This window comes from Protomyctophum bolini, assembly GCF_963924005.1.
Source record: "Protomyctophum bolini genome assembly, chromosome: 3".
In the NCBI taxonomy this organism is placed as follows: domain Eukaryota; kingdom Metazoa; phylum Chordata; class Actinopteri; order Myctophiformes; family Myctophidae; genus Protomyctophum; species Protomyctophum bolini.
This window is the reverse complement of record NC_137864.1, coordinates 13,695,306-13,712,102: the sequence shown is the minus strand read 5'-3', so window position 1 is coordinate 13,712,102 and position 16,797 is coordinate 13,695,306. Positions and strand designations below refer to the sequence as shown.

The 16,797-nt window shown below is 35.4% G+C and overlaps 1 protein-coding gene across 1 annotated transcript in view; it reads left to right on the top strand.

Moving 5' to 3' along the window:
- Positions 1 to 1,909, top strand: part of LOC308312245 (ankyrin-2-like) — a gene marked incomplete at both ends in the record, with an annotated part of 120,383 nt that extends 118,474 nt beyond the window's left edge. Inside the window, 2 exons of the mRNA XM_080758906.1 lie at positions 1,000 to 1,091; positions 1,693 to 1,909. Coding sequence (XP_080615032.1) covers positions 1,000 to 1,091; positions 1,693 to 1,909 — 309 coding nt within the window. The remainder of the gene's footprint in view (positions 1 to 999; positions 1,092 to 1,692) is intronic.
- Positions 1,910 to 16,797: the final 14,888 nt, after the last annotated feature.

The following is a 16,797-nucleotide window of genomic DNA, read 5'->3' as shown; positions in this document are numbered from 1 at the left end:
AGAACACAGCCATCAAACAAGACTGTCTTGTCAAACCAAGCTAAAAGAAACAAATAATAACACTGAATAATAAATAATATCAACCTTTTATTCAAGGTAACTTTGTCTGAACGCGAGGGTTTGTCAGCGACAAGGCGGGAGGAGTCTGTTAGTCGGGTGGAAAGGACGACGGTGGTGGAGGGTGAAAGGACAGTGACACACCATGGTGACTCCTCGTTGACCTCTGACCTCCCCTCAGCGCGGGGCGATTTCAAACAGGTGTGTTTACAAACCAGCTGATTTGTTATCCACTACCTAGTACCTCCTAAACCTAGACTTACAGATAAGACTAAAAAAGAACAGATATTCTTACCTGCTGTCTTGACTTTGTCCATGGTCCATTTGTATAGTGCACTGTAGGCCTACTGTTTCCCAAAAAGTGGGACATGGACCAATTTTTATGTAAATGTATTTTTTCAATTTCTTACATATAAAAATAATATGATGCATATGGAATGAGAGACTACTGCTGTTATAATGTCTGCTTCTGAAGCTTAATTGTGCATACCTCATCACTCAAGGGTGTCTCATCACGTTTTACATCATGTAAAATAAAAAATACTGATCTACAATTATAGTTATAAATTAGGATTAAGACTCATGAAAAGTTCCTCAGGGTCATTATGTTGTATAATATTACAGCAGTTCTGATATAATGTACAGAACTGACAGATCCAAGCTCCCCTTCTCATTTCCTTCGATTTGGTTATTCATTCCAGATACATTGTACAGGGCTGTATTTTGCGTGTCTTAAGTACCAGGTCTTATTCCCTAACTTGAGTAAACTAAAGACCTGGAGGCGTGATCAATGCCATTTGGTTATTCTGAGTGGCCAAAGAGCATTGACCACGCCTCCAGGTCTTTAGTTTACTCAAGTTAGGGAATAAGACCTGGTACTTAAGACACGCAAAATACAGCCCTACAGTCTCAGAGACTCTCTTTCCCTTTTCACTCATTCAGGCACTGGCTTACATAGGTGGCTTTAAAAGAGCACAGCTCCCTCAAGTGGTAGAGAGGGAGATTGTCAAAGCGGATGGAACTGTTATCAGGAGGTTTGTGTGTGTGAAACTGAAAATGTGCATGTATGCATGTGTGCGTGTGCGTGCGCATGTGTAGTTTATCATTACTGTACAAGTCTTCTCTAACACAATCCTCAGATCCCTGCAAAACATGAAGACTAACACATTTTTGACTGCTGGACTCAAGAAAGGTGTTGCTTCATGACTACAGTAACTGTTTCAAATGCTTCTACCATAGAGTCTGCACTATGCGCTGAAAACGTGAAGAAACAGCGGATTGACGCGTACATTTGTCCTGTACTCTAATTCAAATTAGTCTAAGCACACAATTTTTTTTTTTTTTTAAAGATACAGTATTTGAAAATATGGTTTCATGAACAGAAATGAAGAACAGATGTCAGCTTCTGTCCATGACTTTCAGGAGACGTAGTTACAGACGTAGCATTAGAAGATTGTGGAATTGTTGTCTTCTTGAGAGACTGTTGCTTTCTCTCTCTTTCCTGCTAACATGTTTCCTGCTTACTTGAATGACACGTCTTCATTTGCATTTGATTGTTTTTTAAAGATGATGACCTCTGAGTCTGTTTCCCCCCATCCATCTCACACACCTGCCCATGCCTTGCCTGTCCTGCAGGGCCCAGATGCGTAAAGGTCGCACCCACAGACGAACGGTGGTGAAGGGAGCTGGTCGGCAACAGCAGGTCCTTCTGGAGCAAGTGGACGACCGCAAAGAACGGCCGCGACCCCACGACCTCCAGAAGCATCTCCATCAACTCACTCACCACTACTGTGAAGAAGAAGAGAAGGAGGACTGTAATGACGAGAAGGTGGAAAAGAAGAGGAAGGTGTAACAATTGTCCTTCCCCCCCCCACTCTCTGGTCCATCCCTTAAAGCTCGACTAATCCTATGCATTAGCCACATGCAATCCCAGAGTGCACCATAGTAGTATGATATGGTGTCTGTTCGGTACCTTTTTTGGCCACTGGTGGCGCTAGTGAGCAATTAATGCATAATTTGCATAATTAATTATGCAAATTAGTAATTAAACATTCCAGGAATTCCATAGATATAATTAGCATAATCATAAATCATAAATATCCATAAATATAAATATCCATAAATATAATTAGCATATAATAGTTTATAATTAAATAATAATAAAAACTAATAATAGGTTATTTATAAAATGCATGATGTGTGTTTTAAAAAGCTGATCTCATCTCTCCCTCTCCCTGCTTCTCCATGTGCCATGTCCCTAACATGTAAATTTTGTCACTGGGGTTAAGGTGGGGGGGTGGTCGCTAACCTCAGGCAATATTTATTTAGGGAAGGGGGGTCACTGTTTTGAAATCGTTTGAAGTTTGGTGGGGGGATGGGTTCTAACCAGGTGCCAGACATGCAAATTAGATAAACAAGGGGGGGGGATGGGCTCTAACCAGGTGCCAGGTGCGACATGCAAATTAAATGAAAGCGCGGGGGTGGGGTGGGGGGGATGGGGCCCCCCCCTTTGTGGAATGCCAGGTGCCAGACATGCAAATTAGATAAACACAGAGGGGGGGGGGGGGGCTCCACTCTTTGAAGTGAATTGTATGCATAAATTAATCAAGTTAGTATTTAAATTCCTTACATACATTGACAGTTGGTGTGTGATTCCACCTAGTGGTCAATCTCTATATATAAATATTTACACTGCAATACCATTTATGCCCTGATGTGATCTCAGTCATCAAGGGCAATGTTTTTCAATCAATGGTCTGGGGACCACCAATGGTCCTTTGAATGTAATTCTTGTGAAAAATCAATGATACCCCCCTAGTGTTCAATATCTATATAAATATTTACACTGCAATACCATTTATGCCCTGATGTGATCTCAGTCATCTAGGGAAATGTTTTTCAATCATTGGTCTGGGGACCACCAGTGGTCCTTGAATGTAATTATTGTGTAAGTCAAGGATATCCCCCTAGTGGTCAATTTCTATAAATATATTTACAACTGCAATACCATTTATGCCCTGATGTGATCTCAGTCATCTAGGGAAATGTTTTTCAATCATTGGTCTGGGGACCACCAGTGGTCCTTGAATGTAATTCTGGGGTAAGTCAAGGATATCCCCCCTAGTGGTCAATTTCTATATACATATTTACAACTGCAATACCATTTATGCCCTGATTTCAGTCACCTAGTGAAAATGTCTTCAAGCATTGGTCCGGGGGCTACCGATGGTCTTTGAGAGGGTTCAGGTGACCCTCCCCCCAGCTAAATCATGGAGAGTTGGTAACCAAATAGTCTCCTTATAGATCTTTAACTCTATACTTTTCAATTTTTTGTGTTTTTGAATTTTTATGTTTCATGGTGTCCTAAGGTGTATGGTTTATTGTCTGTCTTGTATTATTTTTGGTGTTTTGTGTTGTGTCTTTGAATATTGTATGCTTCATGTGGTACTAATGTGTTGGGGTTATTGTCTGTCTTGTATTATTTTTGGTGTTTTGTGTTGTGACTTTGAATTTTTATGGTTCATGTTGTCCTAATGGGGTTGGGTATTATATATCTTGTATTATTTTTGTGTTTTGTGTTGTGTCTTTGAATTTTGCATGCTTCATGTGGTACTAGGTGTTTGGGTTATTGTCTGTCTTGTATTATTTTTGGTGTTTTGTGTTGGGATCTTTGAATTTTTTATGTTTCATGTTGTCCAAATGGGGTTGGGTATTGTAAATCTTGTATTATTTTTTGTGTTTTGTGTTGTGTCTTTGAATTTTGCATGCTTCATGTGGTACTAGGTGTTTGGGTTATTGTCTGTCTTGTATTATTTTTGGTGTTTTGTGTTGGGATCTTTGAATTTTTTATGTTTCATGTTGTCCAAATGGGGTTGGGTATTGTAAATCTTGTATTATTTTTTGTGTTTTGTGTTGTGTCTTTGAATTTTGCATGCTTCATGTGGTACTAGGTGTTTGGGTTATTGTCTGTCTTGTATTATTTTTGGTGTTTTGTGTTGGGATCTTTGAATTTTTTATGTTTCATGTTGTCCAAATGGGGTTGGGTATTGTAAATCTTGTATTATTTTTGGTGTTTTGGGTTGTGTCTTTGAATTTTGCATGCTTCATGTGGTACTAGGTGTTTGGGTTATTGTCTGTCTTGTATTATTTTTGGTGTTTTGTGTTGGGATCTTTGAATTTTTTATGTTTCATGTTGTCCAAATGGGGTTGGGTATTGTAAATCTTGTATTATTTTTTGTGTTTTGTGTTGTGTCTTTGAATTTTGCATGCTTCATGTGGTACTAGGTGTTTGGGTTATTGTCTGTCTTGTATTATTTTTGGTGTTTTGTGTTGGGATCTTTGAATTTTTTATGTTTCATGTTGTCCAAATGGGGTTGGGTATTGTAAATCTTGTATTATTTTTGGTGTTTTGGGTTGTGTCTTTGAATTTTGCATGCTTCATGTGGCACTAGGTGTTTGGGTTATTGTCTGTCTTGTATTATTTTTGGTGTTTTGTGTTGGGATCTTTGAATTTTTTATGTTTCATGTTGTCCAAATGGGTTGGGTATTGTAAATCTTGTATTATTTTTTGTGTTTTGTGTTGTGTCTTTGAATTTTGCATGCTTCATGTGGTACTAGGTGTTTGGGTTATTGTCTGTCTTGTATTATTTTTGGTGTTTTGTGTTGGGATCTTTGAATTTTTTATGTTTCATGTTGTCCAAATGGGTTGGGTATTGTAAATCTTGTATTATTTTTTGTGTTTTGTGTTGTGTCTTTGAATTTTGCATGCTTCATGTGGTACTAGGTGTTTGGGTTATTGTCTGTCTTGTATTATTTTTGGTGTTTTGTGTTGGATCTTTGAATTTTTTATGTTTCATGTTGTCCAAATGGGGTTGGGTATTGTAAATCTTGTATTATTTTTTGTGTTTTGTGTTGTGTCTTTGAATTTTGCATGCTTCATGTGGTACTAGGTGTTTGGGTTATTGTCTGTCTTGTATTATTTTTGGTGTTTTGTGTTGGGATCTTTGAATTTTTTATGTTTCATGTTGTCCAAATGGGGTTGGGTATTGTAAATCTTGTATTATTTTTTGTGTTTTGTGTTGTGTCTTTGAATTTTGCATGCTTCATGTGGTACTAGGTGTTTGGGTTATTGTCTGTCTTGTATTATTTTTGGTGTTTTGTGTTGGGATCTTTGAATTTTTTATGTTTCATGTTGTCCAAATGGGGTTGGGTATTGTAAATCTTGTATTATTTTTGGTGTTTTGGGTTGTGTCTTTGAATTTTGCATGCTTCATGTGGCACTAGGTGTTTGGGTTATTGTCTGTCTTGTATTATTTTTGGTGTTTTGTGTTGGGATCTTTGAATTTTTTATGTTTCATGTTGTCCAAATGGGTTGGGTATTGTAAATCTTGTATTATTTTTTGTGTTTTGTGTTGTGTCTTTGAATTTTGCATGCTTCATGTGGTACTAGGTGTTTGGGTTATTGTCTGTCTTGTATTATTTTTGGTGTTTTGTGTTGGGATCTTTGAATTTTTTATGTTTCATGTTGTCCAAATGGGGTTGGGTATTGTAAATCTTGTATTATTTTTTGTGTTTTGTGTTGTGTCTTTGAATTTTGCATGCTTCATGTGGTACTAGGTGTTTGGGTTATTGTCTGTCTTGTATTATTTTTGGTGTTTTGTGTTGGGATCTTTGAATTTTTTATGTTTCATGTTGTCCAAATGGGGTTGGGTATTGTAAATCTTGTATTATTTTTGGTGTTTTGGGTTGTGTCTTTGAATTTTGCATGCTTCATGTGATACTAGGTGTTTGGGTTATTGTCTGTCTTGTAATATTTTTGGTGTTTTGTGTTGGGATCTTTGAATTTTTTATGTTTCATGTTGTCCAAATGGGGTTGGGTATTGTAAATCTTGTATTATTTTTTGTGTTTTGTGTTGTGTCTTTGAATTTTGCATGCTTCATGTGGTACTAGGTGTTTGGGTTATTGTCTGTCTTGTATTATTTTTGGTGTTTTGTGTTGGGATCTTTGAATTTTTTATGTTTCATGTTGTCCAAATGGGGTTGGGTATTGTAAATCTTGTATTATTTTTTGTGTTTTGTGTTGTGTCTTTGAATTTTGCATGCTTCATGTGGTACTAGGTGTTTGGGTTATTGTCTGTCTTGTATTATTTTTGGTGTTTTGTGTTGGGATCTTTGAATTTTTTATGTTTCATGTTGTCCAAATGGGGTTGGGTATTGTAAATCTTGTATTATTTTTGGTGTTTTGGGTTGGGTCTTTGAATTTTGCATGCTTCATGTGGTACTAGGTGTTTGGGTTATTGTCTGTCTTGTATTATTTTTGGTGTTTTGTGTTGGGATCTTTGAATTTTTTATGTTTCATGTTGTCCAAATGGGTTGGGTATTGTAAATCTTGTATTATTTTTTGTGTTTTGTGTTGTGTCTTTGAATTTTGCATGCTTCATGTGGTACTAGGTGTTTGGGTTATTGTCTGTCTTGTATTATTTTTGGTGTTTTGTGTTGGGATCTTTGAATTTTTTATGTTTCATGTTGTCCAAATGGGTTGGGTATTGTAAATCTTGTATTATTTTTTGTGTTTTGTGTTGTGTCTTTGAATTTTGCATGCTTCATGTGGTACTAGGTGTTTGGGTTATTGTCTGTCTTGTATTATTTTTGGTGTTTTGTGTTGGGATCTTTGAATTTTTTATGTTTCATGTTGTCCAAATGGGTTGGGTATTGTAAATCTTGTATTATTTTTTGTGTTTTGTGTTGTGTCTTTGAATTTTGCATGCTTCATGTGGTACTAGGTGTTTGGGTTATTGTCTGTCTTGTATTATTTTTGGTGTTTTGTGTTGGGATCTTTGAATTTTTTATGTTTCATGTTGTCCAAAGGGGGTTGGGTATTGTAAATCTTGTATTATTTTTTGTGTTTTGTGTTGTGTCTTTGAATTTTGCATGCTTCATGTGGTACTAGGTGTTTGGGTTATTGTCTGTCTTGTATTATTTTTGGTGTTTTGTGTTGGGATCTTTGAATTTTTTATGTTTCATGTTGTCCAAATGGGTTGGGTATTGTAAATCTTGTATTATTTTTTGTGTTTTGTGTTGTGTCTTTGAATTTTGCATGCTTCATGTGGTACTAGGTGTTTGGGTTATTGTCTGTCTTGTATTATTTTTGGTGTTTTGTGTTGGGATCTTTGAATTTTTTATGTTTCATGTTGTCCAAATGGGTTGGGTATTGTAAATCTTGTATTATTTTTTGTGTTTTGTGTTGTGTCTTTGAATTTTGCATGCTTCATGTGGTACTAGGTGTTTGGGTTATTGTCTGTCTTGTATTATTTTTGGTGTTTTGTGTTGGGATCTTTGAATTTTTTATGTTTCATGTTGTCCAAATGGGGTTGGGTATTGTAAATCTTGTATTATTTTTTGTGTTTTGTGTTGTGTCTTTGAATTTTGCATGCTTCATGTGGTACTAGGTGTTTGGGTTATTGTCTGTCTTGTATTATTTTTGGTGTTTTGTGTTGGGATCTTTGAATTTTTTATGTTTCATGTTGTCCAAATGGGGTTGGGTATTGTAAATCTTGTATTATTTTTTGTGTTTTGTGTTGTGTCTTTGAATTTTGCATGCTTCATGTGGTACTAGGTGTTTGGGTTATTGTCTGTCTTGTATTATTTTTGGTGTTTTGTGTTGGGATCTTTGAATTTTTTATGTTTCATGTTGGCCAAATGGGGTTGGGTATTGTAAATCTTGTATTATTTTTTGTGTTTTGTGTTGTGTCTTTGAATTTTGCATGCTTCATGTGGTACTATGTGTTTGGGTTATTGTCTGTCTTGTATTATTTTTGGTGTTTTGTGTTGGGATCTTTGAATTTTTTATGTTTCATGTTGTCCAAATGGGGTTGGGTATTGTAAATCTTGTATTCTTTTTGGTGTTTTGGGTTGTGTCTTTGAATTTTGCATGCTTCATGTGGTACTAGGTGTTTGGGTTATTGTCTGTCTTGTATTATTTTTGGTGTTTTGTGTTGGGATCTTTGAATTTTTTATGTTTCATGTTGTCCAAATGGGGTTGGGTATTGTAAATCTTGTATTCTTTTTGGTGTTTTGGGTTGTGTCTTTGAATTTTGCATGCTTCATGTGGTACTAGGTGTTTGGGTTATTGTCTGTCTTGTATTATTTTTGGTGTTTTGTGTTGGGATCTTTGAATTTTTTATGTTTCATGTTGTCCAAATGGGGTTGGGTATTGTAAATCTTGTATTATTTTTGGTGTTTTGGGTTGTGTCTTTGAATTTTGCATGCTTCATGTGGTACTAGGTGTTTGGGTTATTGTCTGTCTTGTATTATTTTTGGTGTTTTGTGTGGGGATCTTTGAATTTTTTATGTTTCATGTTGTCCAAATGGGGTTGGGTATTGTAAATCTTGTATTATTTTTGGTGTTTTGGGTTGTGTCTTTGAATTTTGCATGCTTCATGTGGTACTAGGTGTTTGGGTTATTGTCTGTCTTGTATTATTTTTGGTGTTTTGTGTGGGGATCTTTGAATTTTTTATGTTTCATGTTGTCCTAATGGGTTGGGTATTGTAAATCTTGTATTATTTTTGGTGTTTTGGGGTTGTGTCTTTGAATTTTGCATGCTTCATGTGGTACTAGGTGTTTGGATTATTGTCTGTCTTGTATTATTTTTTGTGTTTTGTGTTGTGTCTTTGAATTTTGTATGTTTCATGTGGTACTTCAAAATATTATATTAATACAACAGGCCGCCTGTTTGTATTAATAATATTTTGAAGTACCACATGAAACATACAAAATTCAAAGACACAACACAAAACACAAAAAATAATACAAGACAGACAATAATCCAAACACCTAGTACCACATGAAGCATGCAAAATTCAAAGACACAACCCCAAAACACCAAAAATAATACAAGATTTACAATACCCAACCCATTAGGACAACATGAAACATAAAAAATTCAAAGATCCCCACACAAAACACCAAAAATAATACAAGACAGACAATAACCCAAACACCTAGTACCACATGAAGCATGCAAAATTCAAAGACACAACCCAAAACACCAAAAATAATACAAGATTTACAATACCCAACCCCATTTGGACAACATGAAACATAAAAAATTCAAAGATCCCCACACAAAACACCAAAAATAATACAAGACAGACAATAACCCAAACACCTAGTACCACATGAAGCATGCAAAATTCAAAGACACAACCCAAAACACCAAAAATAATACAAGATTTACAATACCCAACCCCATTTGGACAACATGAAACATAAAAAATTCAAAGATCCCAACACAAAACACCAAAAATAATACAAGACAGACAATAACCCAAACACCTAGTACCACATGAAGCATGCAAAATTCAAAGACACAACCCAAAACACCAAAAAGAATACAAGATTTACAATACCCAACCCCATTTGGACAACATGAAACATAAAAAATTCAAAGATCCCAACACAAAACACCAAAAATAATACAAGACAGACAATAACCCAAACACCTAGTACCACATGAAGCATGCAAAATTCAAAGACACAACCCAAAACACCAAAAAGAATACAAGATTTACAATACCCAACCCCATTTGGACAACATGAAACATAAAAAATTCAAAGATCCCAACACAAAACACCAAAAATAATACAAGACAGACAATAACCCAAACACATAGTACCACATGAAGCATGCAAAATTCAAAGACACAACACAAAACACAAAAAATAATACAAGATTTACAATACCCAACCCCATTTGGCCAACATGAAACATAAAAAATTCAAAGATCCCAACACAAAACACCAAAAATAATACAAGACAGACAATAACCCAAACACCTAGTACCACATGAAGCATGCAAAATTCAAAGACACAACACAAAACACAAAAAATAATACAAGATTTACAATACCCAACCCCATTTGGACAACATGAAACATAAAAAATTCAAAGATCCCAACACAAAACACCAAAAATAATACAAGACAGACAATAACCCAAACACCTAGTACCACATGAAGCATGCAAAATTCAAAGACACAACACAAAACACAAAAAATAATACAAGATTTACAATACCCAACCCCATTTGGACAACATGAAACATAAAAAATTCAAAGATCCCAACACAAAACACCAAAAATAATACAAGACAGACAATAACCCAAACACCTAGTACCACATGAAGCATGCAAAATTCAAAGACACAACACAAAACACAAAAAATAATACAAGATTTACAATACCCAACCCATTTGGACAACATGAAACATAAAAAATTCAAAGATCCCAACACAAAACACCAAAAATAATACAAGACAGACAATAACCCAAACACCTAGTACCACATGAAGCATGCAAAATTCAAAGACACAACACAAAACACAAAAAATAATACAAGATTTACAATACCCAACCCATTTGGACAACATGAAACATAAAAAATTCAAAGATCCCAACACAAAACACCAAAAATAATACAAGACAGACAATAACCCAAACACCTAGTACCACATGAAGCATGCAAAATTCAAAGACACAACACAAAACACAAAAAATAATACAAGATTTACAATACCCAACCCCCTTTGGACAACATGAAACATAAAAAATTCAAAGATCCCAACACAAAACACCAAAAATAATACAAGACAGACAATAACCCAAACACCTAGTACCACATGAAGCATGCAAAATTCAAAGACACAACACAAAACACAAAAAATAATACAAGATTTACAATACCCAACCCATTTGGACAACATGAAACATAAAAAATTCAAAGATCCCAACACAAAACACCAAAAATAATACAAGACAGACAATAACCCAAACACCTAGTACCACATGAAGCATGCAAAATTCAAAGACACAACACAAAACACAAAAAATAATACAAGATTTACAATACCCAACCCATTTGGACAACATGAAACATAAAAAATTCAAAGATCCCAACACAAAACACCAAAAATAATACAAGACAGACAATAACCCAAACACCTAGTACCACATGAAGCATGCAAAATTCAAAGACACAACACAAAACACAAAAAATAATACAAGATTTACAATACCCAACCCATTTGGACAACATGAAACATAAAAAATTCAAAGATCCCAACACAAAACACCAAAAATAATACAAGACAGACAATAACCCAAACACCTAGTACCACATGAAGCATGCAAAATTCAAAGACCCAACCCAAAACACCAAAAATAATACAAGATTTACAATACCCAACCCCATTTGGACAACATGAAACATAAAAAATTCAAAGATCCCAACACAAAACACCAAAAATAATACAAGACAGACAATAACCCAAACACCTAGTACCACATGAAGCATGCAAAATTCAAAGACACAACACAAAACACAAAAAATAATACAAGATTTACAATACCCAACCCCATTTGGACAACATGAAACATAAAAAATTCAAAGATCCCAACACAAAACACCAAAAATAATACAAGACAGACAATAACCCAAACACCTAGTACCACATGAAGCATGCAAAATTCAAAGACACAACACAAAACACAAAAAATAATACAAGATTTACAATACCCAACCCCATTTGGACAACATGAAACATAAAAAATTCAAAGATCCCAACACAAAACACCAAAAATATTACAAGACAGACAATAACCCAAACACCTAGTATCACATGAAGCATGCAAAATTCAAAGACACAACCCAAAACACCAAAAATAATACAAGATTTACAATACCCAACCCCATTTGGACAACATGAAACATAAAAAATTCAAAGATCCCAACACAAAACACCAAAAATAATACAAGACAGACAATAACCCAAACACCTAGTACCACATGAAGCATGCAAAATTCAAAGACACAACACAAAACACAAAAAATAATACAAGATTTACAATACCCAACCCCATTTGGACAACATGAAACATAAAAAATTCAAAGATCCCAACACAAAACACCAAAAATAATACAAGACAGACAATAACCCAAACACCTAGTACCACATGAAGCATGCAAAATTCAAAGACACAACACAAAACACAAAAAATAATACAAGATTTACAATACCCAACCCATTTGGACAACATGAAACATAAAAAATTCAAAGATCCCAACACAAAACACCAAAAATAATACAAGACAGACAATAACCCAAACACCTAGTGCCACATGAAGCATGCAAAATTCAAAGACACAACCCAAAACACCAAAAATAATACAAGATTTACAATACCCAACCCCATTTGGACAACATGAAACATAAAAAATTCAAAGATCCCAACACAAAACACCAAAAATAATACAAGACAGACAATAACCCAAACACCTAGTACCACATGAAGCATGCAAAATTCAAAGACACAACACAAAACACAAAAAATAATACAAGATTTACAATACCCAACCCCATTTGGACAACATGAAACATAAAAAATTCAAAGATCCCAACACAAAACACCAAAAATAATACAAGACAGACAATAACCCAAACACCTAGTACCACATGAAGCATGCAAAATTCAAAGACACAACACAAAACACAAAAAATAATACAAGATTTACAATACCCAACCCCATTTGGACAACATGAAACATAAAAAATTCAAAGATCCAACACAAAACACCAAAAATAATACAAGACAGACAATAACCCAAACACCTAGTACCACATGAAGCATGCAAAATTCAAAGACACAACACAAAACACAAAAAATAATACAAGATTTACAATACCCAACCCATTTGGACAACATGAAACATAAAAAATTCAAAGATCCCAACACAAAACACCAAAAATAATACAAGACAGACAATAACCCAAACACCTAGTACCACATGAAGCATGCAAAATTCAAAGACACAACACAAAACACAAAAAATAATACAAGATTTACAATACCCAACCCATTTGGACAACATGAAACATAAAAAATTCAAAGATCCCAACACAAAACACCAAAAATAATACAAGACAGACAATAACCCAAACACCTAGTGCCACATGAAGCATGCAAAATTCAAAGACACAACCCAAAACACCAAAAATAATACAAGATTTACAATACCCAACCCCATTTGGACAACATGAAACATAAAAAATTCAAAGATCCCAACACAAAACACCAAAAATAATACAAGACAGACAATAACCCAAACACCTAGTACCACATGAAGCATGCAAAATTCAAAGACACAACACAAAACACAAAAAATAATACAAGATTTACAATACCCAACCCCATTTGGACAACATGAAACATAAAAAATTCAAAGATCCCAACACAAAACACCAAAAATAATACAAGACAGACAATAACCCAAACACCTAGTACCACATGAAGCATGCAAAATTCAAAGACACAACCCAAAACACCAAAAATAATACAAGATTTACAATACCCAACCCCATTTGGACAACATGAAACATAAAAAATTCAAAGATCCCAACACAAAACACCAAAAATAATACAAGACAGACAATAACCCAAACACCTAGTACCACATGAAGCATGCAAAATTCAAAGACACAACACAAAACACAAAAAATAATACAAGATTTACAATACCCAACCCCATTTGGACAACATGAAACATAAAAAATTCAAAGATCCCAACACAAAACACCAAAAATAATACAAGACAGACAATAACCCAAACACCTAGTACCACATGAAGCATGCAAAATTCAAAGACACAACACAAAACACAAAAAATAATACAAGATTTACAATACCCAACCCCATTTGGACAACATGAAACATAAAAAATTCAAAGATCCCAACACAAAACACCAAAAATAATACAAGACAGACAATAACCCAAACACCTAGTACCACATGAAGCATGCAAAATTCAAAGACACAACACAAAACACAAAAATAATACAAGATATATAATACCCAACCCCATTAGGACAACATGAACCATAAAAATTCAAAGTCACAACACAAAACACCAAAAATAATACAAGACAGACAATAACCCCAACACATTAGTACCACATGAAGCATACAATATTCAAAGACACAACACAAAACACCAAAAATAATACAAGACAGACAATAAACCATACACCTTAGGACACCATGAAACATAAAAATTCAAAAACACAAAAAATTGAAAAGTATAGAGTTAAAGATCTATAAGGAGACTATTTGGTTACCAACTCTCCATGATTTAGCTGGGGGGAGGGTCACCTGAACCCTCTCAAAGACCATCGGTAGCCCCCGGACCAATGCTTGAAGACATTTTCACTAGGTGACTGAAATCAGGGCATAAATGGTATTGCAGTTGTAAATATGTATATAGAAATTGACCACTAGGGGGGATATCCTTGACTTACCCCAGAATTACATTCAAGGACCACTGGTGGTCCCCAGACCAATGATTGAAAAACATTTCCCTAGATGACTGAGATCACATCAGGGCATAAATGGTATTGCAGTTGTAAATATATTTATAGAAATTGACCACTAGGGGGATATCCTTGACTTACACAATAATTACATTCAAGGACCACTGGTGGTCCCCAGACCAATGATTGAAAAACATTTCCCTAGATGACTGAGATCACATCAGGGCATAAATGGTATTGCAGTGTAAATATTTATATAGATATTGAACACTAGGGGGGTATCATTGATTTTTCACAAGAATTACATTCAAAGGACCATTGGTGGTCCCCAGACCATTGATTGAAAAACATTGCCCTTGATGACTGAGATCACATCAGGGCATAAATGGTATTGCAGTGTAAATATTTATATATAGAGATTGACCACTAGGTGGAATCACACACCAACTGTCAATGTATGTAAGGAATTTAAATACTAACTTGATTAATTTATGCATACAATTCACTTCAAAGAGTGGAGCCCCCCCCCCCCCCCTCTGTGTTTATCTAATTTGCATGTCTGGCACCTGGCATTCCACAAAGGGGGGGGCCCCATCCCCCCCACCCCACCCCCGCGCTTTCATTTAATTTGCATGTCGCACCTGGCACCTGGTTAGAGCCCATCCCCCCCCCTTGTTTATCTAATTTGCATGTCTGGCACCTGGTTAGAACCCATCCCCCCACCAAACTTCAAACGATTTCAAAACAGTGACCCCCCTTCCCTAAATAAATATTGCCTGAGGTTAGCGACCACCCCCCCACCTTAACCCCAGTGACAAAATTTACATGTTAGGGACATGGCACATGGAGAAGCAGGGAGAGGGAGAGATGAGATCAGCTTTTTAAAACACACATCATGCATTTTATAAATAACCTATTATTAGTTTTTATTATTATTTAATTATAAACTATTATATGCTAATTATATTTATGGATATTTATATTTATGGATATTTATGATTTATGATTATGCTAATTATATCTATGGAATTCCTGGAATGTTTAATTACTAATTTGCATAATTAATTATGCAAATTATGCATTAATTGCTCACTAGCGCCACCAGTGGCCAAAAAAGGTACCGAACAGACACCATATCATACTACTCACCATGGCACCTCAGAGCTACCAGTCTTCCTGTTTAAGTCCTGGTTTGATTACCCTTTGTCCACTGATGTTTTTCTTTTTTCTTCTCCTTTTTCCTGTCTTGATATTTTTACTTTCCTTTCCCTTAAGTGACTTTCTTTTGCCTTTTTGCGACCAAAGAAATCTTCAATATGTTTTTGCCATCGCTTTTCTTTTGTCTTGATGTGTGGTAGAACATCCTTCTAAACTTTAAAAACTAAGCAAAATACAAAGTTAATAGTCAGAGGAACTAACTCACAAACCTCAACTGAAGAACACAGTACACAGTATTTGCACCACTCCCTGGGTAGGTGCTTGGACACGAGGACAATATGTTACCCTACACTGCCTCTCACAACCACAGTTCTTAGAAATTCTTTCTTGAAAACTGTTTCACTCACTTTACTAACCTCGGCACTCTTTCGAGTCAGGGGCTCAAGATGTCATGAAAACAACCTTCCTGACTGTATTAACACTGAACTCATACTAACTGCTGCTGAAGTGTTACGTGTTGGCTATGTGTTATCTGTCTTTGAAAAAATATATATAATCTGTGCATTTTTAGAAATGACTGACATCTGTAGTCTAGTAGACATTATTAATCACTCGTGAAGTAGAGAAGGCATGATTAATCAACATGTCACGATGATTGTAGCTTTTACAGCTTTCTAATTCTGGTAGTGATCCCTTCTGCCTCTCACCTTCTTTATTGTGTCTGTCCTCTGTGTCTCTCATGCCCATGCATTTTCTTGTCCTGTCTCTGTTCTGAGTTGTTCCAATTCACCATACGCATTTTTAGCTTTTTAGTGTGTGAATGAATGTTAAGGGGTAGTGAGACTGAATTCACGTCATACATGCATATGTGCGGTGTGTGTGTGTGTGTGTGTGTGTGTGTGTGTGTGTGTGTGTGTGTGTGTGTGTGTGTGTGTGTGTGTGTGTGTGTGTGTGTGTGTGTGTGTGTGTGTGTGTGTGTGTGTGTGTGTGTGTGTGAGTGTATTTTGTGACCGAGTCAATTACTGTATCAGCAAATTTGAAGAGGGTACTGACTGATGATTTCATGCAGCTTTGAACTAATTCAGTATTTGATTTTAGTCGAGTTTAGTGTGATATATTAGGTAGGGAATTACTTTAATCTTAACATATGCTTCTGTTTATTAATAATTACCCCCCCCCCCAAAAGAAAATCCCAATGGTGAATAAGCTGAGAGAAGAAG